The sequence below is a fragment of the Trematomus bernacchii genome, unplaced genomic scaffold (genome assembly GCF_902827165.1).
Source record: "Trematomus bernacchii unplaced genomic scaffold, fTreBer1.1, whole genome shotgun sequence".
NCBI classification, from domain to species: domain Eukaryota; kingdom Metazoa; phylum Chordata; class Actinopteri; order Perciformes; family Nototheniidae; genus Trematomus; species Trematomus bernacchii.
The window spans coordinates 6,430,525-6,445,147 of NW_022987588.1; the positions used below are offsets into that span (position 1 = coordinate 6,430,525).

The 14,623-nt window shown below is 38.4% G+C and overlaps 1 protein-coding gene across 2 annotated transcripts in view; it reads right to left on the reverse strand.

Moving 5' to 3' along the window:
- uxs1 (UDP-glucuronate decarboxylase 1) overlaps positions 1-12,954 on the reverse strand; it is a 42,666-nt gene extending 29,712 nt beyond the window's left edge. For both annotated transcript variants that reach the window (XM_034128754.1, XM_034128753.1), the window contains exons 1-5: positions 12,201-12,954; positions 8,567-8,594; positions 5,776-5,824; positions 3,135-3,178; positions 435-495 (exon numbers count right to left, since the gene is read on the reverse strand). In XM_034128754.1, coding sequence (XP_033984645.1) covers positions 435-495; positions 3,135-3,178; positions 5,776-5,824; positions 8,567-8,594; positions 12,201-12,291 — 273 coding nt within the window. In that variant the 5' untranslated portion in view covers positions 12,292-12,954. The remainder of the gene's footprint in view (positions 1-434; positions 496-3,134; positions 3,179-5,775; positions 5,825-8,566; positions 8,595-12,200) is intronic.
- Between the last annotated feature and the right edge of the window lie 1,669 nt (positions 12,955-14,623).

The following is a 14,623-nucleotide window of genomic DNA, read 5'->3' on the forward strand; positions in this document are numbered from 1 at the left end:
AGAGGCATTTGGTAAAAACAACAGTAAAACATCAGTGGAGCATTTTTTTGTATTTGCTAAGTAATCAAAAACATTTTCTTGGTGTCAGACAGAAAGTCAGAAATTAACCTGACTGATTAAAAATGTTTTCACTTGAACCCAAAAATGTCAAGTTCCTGACGGGGCTTCATGAAAAGTCAGGAGGATAGCGAAAGTCATCAGGATACATTTTCCTGGAACCATAAATATCCACAGGGCCACAGCCGCAGAGCTAACAATAAGACCCATTTTGTGTAAAACCAGAAATTCCCCGTTTAGATTTAATTCAGAGAAAGATAAGGATTAGAACTTCATTCTGTTCAAACCCTAAGCAGCTAGTGGCTCGAATCAGGGTTAAATCTTCAGTATAATAACGATTATTGTAAAGGTCGTCTGAAATCGTGTTTATCCCATACCAGAATTCTCTTCCGATCCTTTTCTGACAGGAATTTCACGGGTGGGTATTTCTGAGAAAAACTAGAGGGGGAGAAGAAAAGGAAGAGAAGGTTAATGAGAAGGAAGCAAATCAGATCAATATCTACTGAATAAATGTAAAAAATAGTTCATGAAGAATCAATAAATGGGTTTTTTATGTATTTTCCTGCCGCTCTGAAAACAACAAGATAAGTGAAATGCTTTTCTGAGAAACTAGTCTTCTCTGGTTCCTCTAAATTGGAACAAAGCCTACTACTTGTCCTTTAAATCAATAAAATAGCCTGAGTATACGTATACCTCAACAGCAAAGTGTCAAACATGTGTCAAGGAAGCACAATCTGTTCATTATCGGGAGCTGCAGCATAACAGAATACCTAGAGGCTACATGCAGCTCTCCACAGTGTCCTCTCAGGAGGATCACAGAGGGTTTCATAATCCTGTGACATATTGCAGGTTTATAAAAAGCAGCACACCGTAGAAATCGGAGCAATACAAACAAGTGACTTTGTTTATATCGGTCTCATTAGCATTCAAGGCGTGAACAGATATATGCATAACAAATCTATATTTCTGTAGCATCATTACGCTGTTGTCCCAAACCCATTTCAAGGTAGAATAATCCATCGATCTATCTTTCTGTTAGTGTGGTTTAAATTATACAGAGGAGGTATTCCTTTTTCACACAAAAATGGATGGAAAAATCTGCAGTGGGAAACCTGTTGATAAACAAAACATAACACAATTCATTCTGAAAGAATCCTCTTTCCTTTCTTACTTGCAATTGAAAGCTATTCTCACACAGATAAAAGGGTACCTATATATTTTGCTATGAATATCTGAATAATAGCCTGAAGTCCCTTTCCTGAAGTGTGTTTTATATATAAATGATCTGCAAAGGCTGTAACGCCTCCATTGGACTCCTTTGATTACTTACTGATAAGTGCTTTGTGCACCAGGAAAAGCACTATATAAATGTAATATGTATTATTATTATAGTGACATTTCCAGGCAGTTGACCAATCACAACAGAGCCGGTCAGCTAATCAATCAGAGCAGACTGGGCTCTGGTTTCAGACAGAGGGTGAAAAGAGGTGCTGCAGCACAGGCAGTATGAGAAAAATAAAGAGCTTTTTGAACATTAAAGCATGGAGACATGTAGAGACACTACATACTAGTATAAACCTGAAAATGAGCAGAATATGTCCTCTTTAAAAAAAAACTTAACATGTAGTTAAGGGATACACTCTTAAAGATCATGAATATGGGTGTAGGTCTATGTCCATATACATCTGTACAATAGCATATAGCGTTAGCATGCCCTGCAACAAAACGTATAATTCTTATTAACCCTAAAGATAGAAAGGCAAAGTACTTTAAAGTGGACCTATCATGCTATATTTGAATAATATAGTGTAGGACCATACCTATATAAGGCATATTTATACTTTAAAAAAAACAAAAAAAACAAACAGATCATGCATTTTACTGTTTTTGCAAGGGCTGATTCAGTGAGAACAGCACCATCTACAGGCCTGGCATATGTACTACAGCGTCTCCAGCGCTTTCGAACGGCAATGGCCGTGGCTGTCTCCTCCTGATTGGTGGAGTTGGCCCAATAGCCGTAGCGCCACCGTCCTGACGTCAGGACAGTGTTCAAATCTGGATCAGTTTTTATCAGATCCGTTGCAGCCCCTTTTTTAGAGATTTGGGTATGGAGGAAAATAGAGAGGGTTGTGTTTTCTGACACTTGGTGAGTTCCCTGGAACACCGGGGACACATATTCATGTATAAAAGACGTACAAAAGTGCATTTTGCATGATAGGTCCCCTTTAACTTAAATAAATAGCTGGAAGACTTTCTGAAGCTCATACGAATGGGAGAAGCTGCATCTTTACTGTCACATCTGGGTAGAGCGGTGGGAAATATTAATGAGACCCTAGAAGGTCATTTGTGAATTTACAACAACATGCCTCTTCTCTTTGTAATAAAAGAAAATGTCCTAATTGGAGTTGGAGTAAAGCATGTGCCAAGATAAGATGATATGGTTCCTATGGTAACACCACGTATTAAAAATAAACGCATGCATAAAATAATGAAACGCTGTAACCCTCGGCGTCCCTCCTTGTGTGTCTTGTCTGTGCGATAGCTATGTCCATGTATAATAATGCTGTCGGTTTTGTTCCATTGATCTGTCTTGGAAAATAAATAATAACCATTAGAAGCTGCAATGCAACGGTCAGTACAGTGTTGGTGTTATTCATAGAAAGCCTGCTAGCCTGAGGTCACATATTTCTAATCTTGCTTTCTCATCTATTTTTGTATTGCCTGGTGAGGAAAGCTATGCAAATCAGCACAGCTTGCTTCTCTTTCATGCTCTGTAAACTGCTGTAACTTATTGATAATGGACGTTTAGAGGCTCATTTAATGTCCGTCAGATGCACTGGGAGGTTTAGTTTAGCTTTGAAAGAGTATTAAATGGTTTTGGGGAGAACAATTTAAAGTAATAATTAAAATATGCATATAACATTGGGTCCTAATTCTAGTCATTAGGGCCGACCATTTGAGTTGGTACTACAATATAGAAAACATGCAAGTATTTCAGGCTTCATAAGTCTTATATATTTTTCTCATTACCTTTGAGCAGGTGTTTGCACATGTGTGTATCAAAGAGGGAAACTCACCTTTGTTCCAGATCACGAATCTTCTCTCTGAGAGGAGCCACAGCCTAAAGAGAGTGGAGAAGAGAGAGAAACATGAGGTCAGGCAGGAGTCGATGCTTTGTTAAGATTGAATTGGTCCTACGGTGTGTCTTAAAGGTCAAACTACAACATCAGCATGTTAATGTAAGGTTGTGTTCATGACATCTTCATCTATGGGTGGGTGAAAAACAATATCTTAAAATGTGTATTCACAATTATGATCTTAAATTGCAATCTTTAGTCTCAATTTTGAAATGCCCTTTCGACTAAAGCCAGACTTGAAAAGACTTCCTCCATTTGCACCATTCACTAACTTGCATTAAAGATACTTGTAGCAGCCCTGAATGTCAGAAAGCGGTGATGTATGTAGTTCATTTTATAAGGGTTTTGATTGTTCATACTTTAGTATTGGTCTTTGTTTATAATATTATTATTTTGTGATCAATTATGAGTAGGTTTGTGTAGGGTGTGACCCCAACTCTGATGAAAGTTGGATTCTTCAAATCATATGTATGTGCTCGTTATTATACAAGTTGACCATTATCATTGAATTAAGAAAGTGAAGATTTGGATCTCAGCATTCATTTCTGAAAGCATGTCAGAAAAAAGGCAACAAGGCTCGATCCTAAGCCTCTCAGCGACCTTTAGTTTGTTTCCTGAAGTGGTTGCAATACCTAACAGGTTTCATAATAGACATCTCATTGCACAACGAAGATTACAAATACAATTGGCTTGGGAAATATCTGCACAGCCAAACCATGATACACGACGCAGTGTGAATTCATTTTTCCAATTAGAATAGTAGTCTAGTTGCCTACAACACTTTGTGTGTGTGTTAACATTGCGTTGATCCACTAGTCAATGAGGTCATGTGAAGTTAAATATAGCGTGATAAGTAGATTAGGAGGGCCTTCAAGATTAATCACAAATACAATAAAAATGGCACACATGGTGATGATCATAACCTCCACCTAGAGAGTTTTGGTTTGGATTGTTTGTCTGTCAGGAGGATAACGAAAACACTACTGGCCTAATTTTCATAAACGTTGGAAAAGTGGCTCAAGGAAGAACACAATACATAAATTACACACAGAGTGGATGCGAGTACCACTTGTGTTTTGGTGATTGTTGACCTAGAGACTCATTAACACCTCAGGAAACACTCAGGAACCACCTGAGAAAATCTCATTTGGAGACTAGCAGCAGATCATGAAGCACTTGAATGCTTAAAAAAAAGATATACTTTTATTTGTACCTTTTTTAATAATTTCATGGCCATACCAGTTAGCAATTAAAATGTCACACATCATTTAAATACAATTTATAACTGAGGTGTTTTACTTAAAAAGGTGATAACAAATATGCCCTTTGTTTTTTTTAAACATAGGACTAATAATTTAGCCATTGTTTAAAGTTTGTCCATGTATTAAACACATCTGTTATAATGTATTCAAGTTTCTCATTTAATAAATTGGGGCACTTTGATGTTCAGACGTATCAGTGGCGTGATAAGTGTATAATTGGACTCGTGTTAGCAATGCAAAAAAGAAATCGAACATCCCAGGCTTACAGTAAATGACTAAAGCCCCAGCCACACGAGGACGATAACGGTCGTATCCGCTACAGTTCACTATCAGATAGACGGTTCGGCCACACGAGGCCGACATGGAAACGCAGAAAACGATAACGATAACGGGTCCCAAGGTGGGTAGATCTGCAAACTAAACGCTCTGGGGGGGCAAACGGCTCCGTGTTTACGCCTATACGATCATTCCCTGATAACGTTGAAGCAATAGCCCCGCCTCTCCCCACCTCTCCTGCTCAGAGATCAGCTGCTGGGCTGTCAGAAGAGGGGGAGGAAAAGAGAGGCTCCGTTTTTTATTCTTATATTATTATTATATAGAGTCCTTATTCATTTGTTTTAAAGCTCAATAAATAACAAAGAAGACCTTTGACCGGCACTTTTTAATTTTGTCTGGAAGATTTAAACTTTAACGGACATGTTGACCGGCGGAAAAAAATCTAACTGAAACTCTGCCGCACGGTTCCCTCGTCCCTTGGAAGAGGCGGAGAGGTGGGTGTTTTTCATCTGCTGGTGGACTACCGGAGAGAATTACAGCAGCAGCAAACACTTGCCTCGGGGAGGGAGAAAAAGAGCCAGAGCGTCCACAGCAGAGAATAAACAGAAGGGCAACCATGGCAACCATGCGCGGGAAGTCTTCTTCGCTGCTTTTGTGGCAGGACTACAGCGCCACTTACAGGCCTGGCTTATGTACTACAGCTTCTCCAGCGCTTTCGAGCGGTCTCGTGTGAACGGACACGTTTCTGGTGCCTGTTGCGTGTGGACGGAATACTTTTTTGATAACGATTGCGGTCCGTTTGCGTTATCGTCCTCGTGTGGCTCCAGCCTAAGCTAAGGCTGCACTGTATTGGTCATGGTCAAACTAATAAATCAATGTTAGGCTAAAGCATGTAGCGGTTGCAAATGAACGCATATCAAAATAATGCCTTCAAGGTTTTATACAAGTACATGTGGAATAATACATGCATAAAAAAGAGAGTTACTATGTGCGATAACGTTCAGTAGATATTATTGAACCTGTAAAAGACGTGTCAGACTCACTTCATCAATCCTCTGCTCAATCTTCATTTCTCCGTGTTCTTGTATTGATCTAGGATCAGAGAGTTAAAGACAAGGAAAGGATAAGAGAAGGCAATCTTCGCAAAGCCAGGGAAAACAGATATTGACTTGAAGTACGACGTTATTGAGCAACACATAACACACACATTAACAGTGGATATATACACGACTAAAATCCCACATTAATCACAATATCTCTACGTGTATCTTCAGAATCAGAATCCCTTTATTCGTCCCACAGAGGGGAAATGTACATTTGTTCCAGCAGAAATAGAGCCAAAGACAGCTTAATGTTTAACAGGAAGTATGCGTAAAAAACTGAAAAAAATATTAAAGATCAAAAATATTTTTAGAAAAATTCAAAAACAGAAAAAACATTTTGCAAATTATATTTAAAAAATCGAATTAAATCAAATGGACATTATTCATTCAAATAAATAAAATATAAAAAGACACTGAAGATAGACCGAATATCTTTAGAATAATAACTTTTGATGCTATACATTCATTTAACAATACAACAGATGAATTACTTTAATTATTTGGTTTCAACATGCCCCTCTTTATGAGAGGGAAATAACATTTGTCTTGTGAATATTTTGAACCCTTGAATAAATCAATAACTCTTTAATCCACCAATCCTGCTAATATATTTAGCATCGCAACTACAACTCAGCTATAACTGAAAGGGATCCGTTTTGTGCCAAGTAATAAATATGAAAATAAAAAATAATAAATATGTATGCAGCAGTATGATTTAGCTCTGTAAGGTCCACAGTAAGTATGAGGTTGTATACATCTGTCTAAAAAATATGATGTATTTGATAACTGAGTTTAAATCGACTTTTTAATGTAACGTTAACCCTTAGGAGTGAATTGTGACATTGGGAGGCATGATTGTCTCGCTGTTGTCAGGACAGTCAATAAAACAGGTCAAACTGCACCCAGCAGCACAATGGCTCATGCTGATAATAATCACACTCATCATGACTAGTGATTAACCTTATTCAACTTCCCGCTCCTCCCAAAAAATATCTCTTCATACAAGTGAAGGGCATAAGATGATTGCGGCAATCATCACGAAGCCAGAGAAAATAGCTATTGACTTGAAGCACGTTGTTAGTGAGCAACACATGACGCAAGACCTCCAACCCAACCATTAACATACAGTAGGCACATACGAGTAAAATCCTCCAGTAAAAGTCAGTTGTTGTCATAATATCAAAAAGTATATATTGATATTGTCAATGTTCTATTCGTGGATAACCGACCAGGAAATAGATCAGCAAATTCAACCCCAGTTAAATCACGATAATGATTAATTGTATACAAATATAATACTGCCATAAAGCAATGCAGCGCTTTGGTTTGCAACACTCCCAATAATGGTCTAATATAACCACATTGATATCTGTGTAACCGGTGTCGTTAAGCGGTCTCTGCGTTTTTCATGGACGAGACCCGAGCCAGCATACAGTTTGGACGATCTCCGTTTAATCTGACAACAGATGTAACAAATCAGTATTACATTTATCATCCCTCACAGTGACTCCTCTCACGTGGAACATCTACAAAAAGGGAAGAGGAAATGTGAGGGACACAATATAAAGGGGGGGTGTACCCACAAAAATAATCTCCTGAGTACAGTGACTACACTTCAGAGGTTCCGCCCACTGATCTCCGACCTTGTCAGGTATTGAACATTCAATAAATGAAGAACACAGAATGACTTACTATAAAACACAGAATTTGTGTGATTATACAAAATGATTTACAAATAAACCCCACTGCATATTCACAACTGTTACATCTGTACATCAGACTATATGCATTACATTAATGCACACACAATGTACAACATTATTTTGTATTACAGCTGATTTCTATTTCATATTTTATTCCTCTATTTCATTCCATTTCAAATATAAATACTGTTATATGTTACTATATATATTAAATTATTTTTTATATTTTTCTAGTTCTCTACCTGTGTTTTTAATTCTTGTTTTTATGCACCACGACACCAAGTCAAATTCCTCGTACGTGTAAACCTACCTGGTAATAAATCTGATTCTGATCTGAAGTGATAGCTGTCCAGTTAAATAACTTGTACTGTGGTGGCTATCCCTTTCAATATACATTTGGTTGTAATAGGATTTATTTGCAGTGTAAAAAAAACTATGAGCTTCACTGCTTTATGGCACTTATCAGATATGTCAGCACTATTAGCATTACTCAGATGGATTACCTTTATTACCACAATTATTTGAGCAACCAGTTTTGCAAACATTAATTTGACTGTGATTTAAGTATTCAGTTGCCATGAATTGTAAGATTATAGATGTACGGATAAATGTGCTGGCATTTATATTTTATAGATCTGTATTTTGAAATGTTAGTACCGGTAGTTTAGATGGAAATAAGCTATTAGCTAAAATCTGACATATATCATATTTTCTCCATCTAATTGACTATATGAAGATATACACATAGAAATATAAAGTTAGATGTAATACAGGATTTTACATATACGCCATCCCATTGTTAATGGATGTGTTGGAATTGTGCGTCATGTGTTGCTAAAAGATTGCTTCAAGGAAATCGTATTTCTATGGATTAGAAAAGATTGCTGCCATTATCTTAACACACCCTTCTTTTTCTTCAAGAGGTAAAATGACTCCTGCTGATCAAATGTGTTTTAAAACCAAGACTTCAGCTACCCTGCAGTAGGTACATATTTCACATTGAAGTAGTTAGACATTCATTACTGTACCTCATGTTGGTATATGTTCCCCAGACAGCTGAAAGAGAGAAAAATAAAACTTGTCACCAAATGAATCATGAATAAAGTACATGTAAAGTGCCGTGTCACATTAGTCTGTAGATAAGAGAAAAGGTGCCAAAGAGAGACAAGCGAGCAGGAAAAGCTCTTTTGGTTATCTTCTTTTTCTCAGCTCACATGTGTATTGTCTGATGGGAGGATGGTCAATTATTGATCTGTAAATAATCAAAACTGATCCGTGAAAAATCTGACTATTAGTGAATGCATTAGTATTGAATTCCAACCGGGTAATATCTTGTCTTTCAGATCTCGGTATTTATTATTATTTTTATTTAATCTTCACACTTAAAGGTGGGGTAGGTAAGTTTGAGAAACCGGCTCGAGATACACTTTTTGTTATATTCCATGGAATGCTCTTAACATCCCCATAGCAATGAATATCTTAAGTGCTTTGACAAAAAATCCATAAAAAAATGTCATCTGTGGAAGTCGTAGTACTGTAAAAAGCACGACCAATCATTTTAGCCGGCCCGGCTAAAATAACTGGATGGCCTACCTGCCTGTCAGCCTTCCATCTGTGCACAAACTTATCTCGTGCCCCTCATTGGTCATGTGTGTTGGAGGAGGGGCTCTGTAAGGAAGTGGCAGATTTGTTCCGGCTGTGTATTTTCAAATTCTAGCGCACTCGAGCTGGTTTCTCCAAAATTACCTACCCCACCTTTAATATAGGCGCTGACCCCCTAAGAAGGCTTTGTCAGGCCATAATAGGCCGATTTTGAGTAGACTATATTACAACAATGTGTATTTCAGATGTGCGGTGTGTTTATAACATGAAGGTATTTACAGGAGTGTAATCATCTGATAGCAGCAGTGAGCTCTGCTAAATCAGGAGCAACAACAACACCGTGATCTACGTTACCAAACTTCACACTCCGCCCAAAATAGAGTGAGTGAAGACGCTGTAAACGTTAAAATATTCTCAATGTTATCCTGTTTATACTTTGTTATTGTCATGTATTTGCATAAAAACCGACAATTCAAAAAGAGCGGGTATTTCAATCTTTTTTTTTTTTTAATATTTGATTTAATAGTGATTATAATATTTAAAACTGTGCTTAAAAAGGTCATAGTTCCCTACTTAATATCAAGGAGATGCAGGTGATAAGGGGGGGGGGGGGGGGGGGGGGGGGGTACCTTGGTTGGTGATTGGCTAATGGTGACAAGCCAAAAAATCGTTATGACATCATAAAGTGGTCAAAATCTGATCAGCTCATTTTAAGACAGGATTTTATATAAATTAGGGATGCTCCGATCGATCGGCCGCCGATCGTTGTCGGCCGATATTCACTCTCGGCCGATCGATCGGTACCCTCTATGAAGGCCGATCAGAAGAGCCGATCATATGACGTAAAATACATGACACTTTTCTCTGCGTACGGCAAAACAAGCTCGCCAAAATGGCTTCACCAGTCTGGCAGTATTTTAAGGACAGTAAAATAGCGGTATGCAACGTGTGTGAAGCAGAAATCCTGCAGCTCCACCCGCTGTGACGGACCGGTGAGCGGAAAACACACACTAAGAGTTAGACCTAACACACTTAGCTAGTTTATCTACCTCTGGAACAAGCTAAACTAGTTATAAATATGTTTATTCTTCACTGTCGGGTTACTCATTACTGGATCAGTGAGCTGCATGAGACGGATAGGGAGGGACCGGCTGTCAGGAGAGGGAGGGAGGGAGAGAGAGAGAGAGGGAGAGAGGAAAAGAGAGCGCTTCCGCTCATTTCTCCCGTGTTATTGTTAATGTAAACTTGAATAATGTACTTCATTTGAATGTAATAATTATGTTGGTTGTTGTTTGTAGAAGCGCCAGTGAATGAGCCCCATTAACTGAGTTTTAAACATCACTTTAAATGGAAGATCCCCATAGGCCCTGCCCACTCGAGCGGATCGGCGATCGGTATCAGCCGATACTGGTTCCGGCGATCGGCCCCAAAATTGGCGATCGGAGCATCCCTAATATAAATGGATCAGGACAAAAAGTGAGCAAATCTTTTTTCCTGAAACTTTCAGAATCAATTTCAGAGGGGACACATGTTTGTATAAAAGACGTAAAAAAGTGGATTTTGCATAATAGGTGACCTTTAAGCTTTATATGGTCTTAACAAGTTAGAAATAGTGATTGAGAGGTGATAAAGACAGTAATTCCTGTATTACTGTTCACACAGCGGTGCATGGCAAGTGATCTGATTTAGGAGCACACACGAATCAAGCCAAAATCTGATTTCTGTCAAATGAGAGCAGAAAATCTCATTTCATTTTGTATGAACTTTTGTAATTTGAACATAGCCTTATGATAGGATCAGTTTTGACAGTCTTGGATCTGTCTCAAGTCTATTTTCATTTGCTTCTAAATCAGACTTGACTGTGCCTGGATTTGGACTTGTCGAGGTCTTGGCAAAGACGTTGTTGACTGCAGCGACGCTCAAACAACTCTGACCCTTCAATGTCAGTTCAACCGTACAACGTGTTACAAGATAAAATAATCAGCAAATATGAAAACCAAATGAAACCAAATGAAACAGATGAGCTCAGACTCTTTATAAATATCTGCCATTACAGTGGCTATATTTAATAAAACAAGTTGTTTCATAAATATAAATCAACATGCATGGAAAAAACGTTGCCATTACACCTTTTAAAAAAAGAGAATACCATTAAGGTTCAATAGACACATTGTTCAAAATGCATCACGCAGAGCAGACCAAATTATAGGGTGTTTCCAAGTCAATCAAAAATAGAAAAGGTTGACTGGGAAGTACTGAAATGATGTTGCATCACAACAATTGCAACAACATTTTACTTCTTGTAAATACCAATCAAACTGCAATGAACAACTTCTTTCATATCGATTAATCTGTAAATTATTTTTAAACTAATCGTCTGGGACATTTTTAGATGGATTTAACTTGGTGCGAATTGTGCAACAAAACTTCCAAGAGCCAACATTGACCTCATATTAAAGAAGCAGAAACCACTGAATACTAGAACAGTAGTTACTTCCCATAGATGTACATTTAGTTGAAAAGCTTGATTCCCCTTCCACTTATAACATAACACTGTCCTTCTCTCCGTATAAAATTGGATTTGAGATGTTACATTTTAAGGGGAAACACTAATAAACAAACATTTGTGTAATGGTACAATGGATGTGTCCTGCATTCTGAATCTGAGCCCTTCAACACTTGATAGTCTGGAGACTTGGCCCCGGCCCCCGGCATAATATATTTGTAAAGTTTTCAGGAGACATGAATTCCCAGTTATGATGACAGACAGACATCCATCCCTGTATTCCAGCAGTTTTTTCCTGTATGAAGTCACCATGAGTCTGGAGGCTTAGTCAACAAACAATGTGTTGTGTCAGTTGAAATTCCTGAGAGACATTCCTGTCAAACAGCTGTTGTGTTCTGTATGTTGAGCTTGAACCCTTTAACATTTCTCCAGGAGGCTGGGTCACCAAACAATGTGTGGTTTTGTGTCAGCTTAAATTCCTCAAAGTTTTCAGGTGACATACAATCACAGGAACTATGACAGTTTAACAGTTTAGAGACATTCAGAGTACTTACAGGCAATGTAGGCGATCAAAGCGAGGGCAAAAAGCAACTTCATCATTCGTCTGTTTAATCCTGATATCAGCCAGATGATCCGCTTCATCATCCGCTCAATGCAACAAGCACCAGGAACACAATCAAGTCCAGCTAAAGCATTTTGACTCACACTTCTTCATGTCATTAGTGCTGTTCGGGGTGTGTTTGGTTTGCTAAGGAGATTGTCAACGAGTTGGAGATCCTAATTCATATAAAAGAATTGGGCAATGTGAGATTGGCAGCAGGACAGGAAAGCTAGCTGCTGCTGCTACGTCAACACCAGGCAGGAGCAGTTTACGTGGCTAGCTGTTGAACACAGGTAGCAAACAGAACCAGGTGGCAAAGCTACACTGTCAACACTCACAACTACTAGTACACTTGTTTATCAGCGACATGTGTCCCCCGATTAACCACACACAACACATCACATCTTACGTAAACTATACCTTAAAGACACGTCTACCTCAATAACAATAACACAGTTAAGATAAACGGTTAGCCGTTAGCACCCGTTTAGCAATTAACTACGGCTAGCTAGCAGGCTACTTAACTGACAGCGTTTTTTTCTCCCGTTCATAGCTGCCGCTTGGAAAAACAAAAGACGCGAATCCTGCCTCACATTTGTTTTCAGGTGAGTGTCTTGAAAATAAAATAAGTTCTCATTTTAAGTGCGCAGACATTTCCTCATGAAGGAGTTTTGCTCCTCTCTGTTGGGCCGAGGGATAGCAGATGAGCGATTACTCACTGCTCGATTTAGAAGCCTGACTTTTCCTGCAGAGACTGCGTGACGCTCCTTTGACTTGCCTCCAATAATAAAAGTCATTTAGTTGTGTTTTATGAGCTATCTAACAACTTTTTATTTGACAGATAACATAAATAGTATGCTATGGACCAAATCTTCATCATCCTTTATGGGATCATGGCTTTCGAGTTGCAGAAACATTTAATTTAGCAATGATACAATGGCTCATTCATTCAATCACACGAAACTTTCCACAGGGCAGTAAAGTAACCTTGTTGAACACCTTGTTGATTTTCCCACTTGAACCACTGCAGCCTGTTTGGTGCTGTAAGCTCTCTGTGTGGTTGGCTCATAGGGTAAGAGATGTATTTGAATTTGCTCATGTGAACTGTATGGCATTACACAGCAGGTATTATTTATAAAAAAGACTACCAGAGAGACTTTAAAAACTGAATTTTAGAATAATGAGACAGTAACTCTGGCTGGTCTTCACCTCAACAACACAGGTTTTTCTAGTAATGTTCATGTTTCCCCATACAGGTTACAAAACTGTTCATGAACAGCAAGTCCTGCATATCATATTTGTGTTGTATGTGTTATGTCAAGTTTTGGATCAAGTTTATGAAAGAAATATATATTTCCAACTTACTTAACTGGAATAGCCTCCCAACTCAGATACGGGATTGTCCCACTCTCAATAGCTTTAAAGGTCAACTCAAAGAATGGTTGAGAAACAAACAGACGTGCAATGGCCGCTAAATGCACTTTAATACGTACAGGGGTATCTCCTCTTGCACTTTATGTAGCTCTTGTATCATCTCTTGCACTTTATATGTCGTTGCTGCTATATTGTACTGCCATGTGGTAAATACTTGTGTATGCTGCTCTTGCTCTTTTTGCATATCATGCATTTATTTTTTGCTATGTTTATAAATGTCATGTTCTTATATGTTGTATGTGAGGGACTACGGATGGAAATTAGCTCAAAGCTCAAATCCGGCATATTTACACTTGAAGCATTATTTGTCTTAAGTGTTCATTAATGTGCATTGTCCCTATTCAAATAAACAATTAAATGAAATGAAATTATCTCAGGTGCTGCATTAATGCTTCCCCGCGGTTTAATTATGGACTGGTCTATATAATCTCTTAAATATTAAATACATATATGCAAAGACAGACAACAGACTGTGTAAATGTGATATTCCCAATTGACTATTGATGCATTAGTGGTGACTTGAGCAACACAAACAAATGCATATCCCTACGATTTCCTGTGTGTGAGATTAACATGACGTACAAACATTGCTCACGTTGTGCCTCTTCACCAATACATCTTAGTTCTTACTCTTTTCCCTCACTGATGGTATCGATGTAATTTGGTTGTGTGTGAAGACGGTGGAAGCAGGAAGAGGCATATACGTGCCTTGATCCCTGCCGAGTCGACGCACAACTGTTGATTGGTGTCAGTGCCAGAAACACTTTTTAGGAGCAATGCGCTCATGGTATAGATGTAATTTGGTTGTGTGTGTAGACGGTGGAAGCAGGGAGAGGCATATACTGTACGTGCCTTGATCCCTGCCGAGTCGACACACAACTGTTGATTGGTGTCAGTGCCAGACACACTTTTTAGGAGCAATGCGCTCATGGTATAGATGTG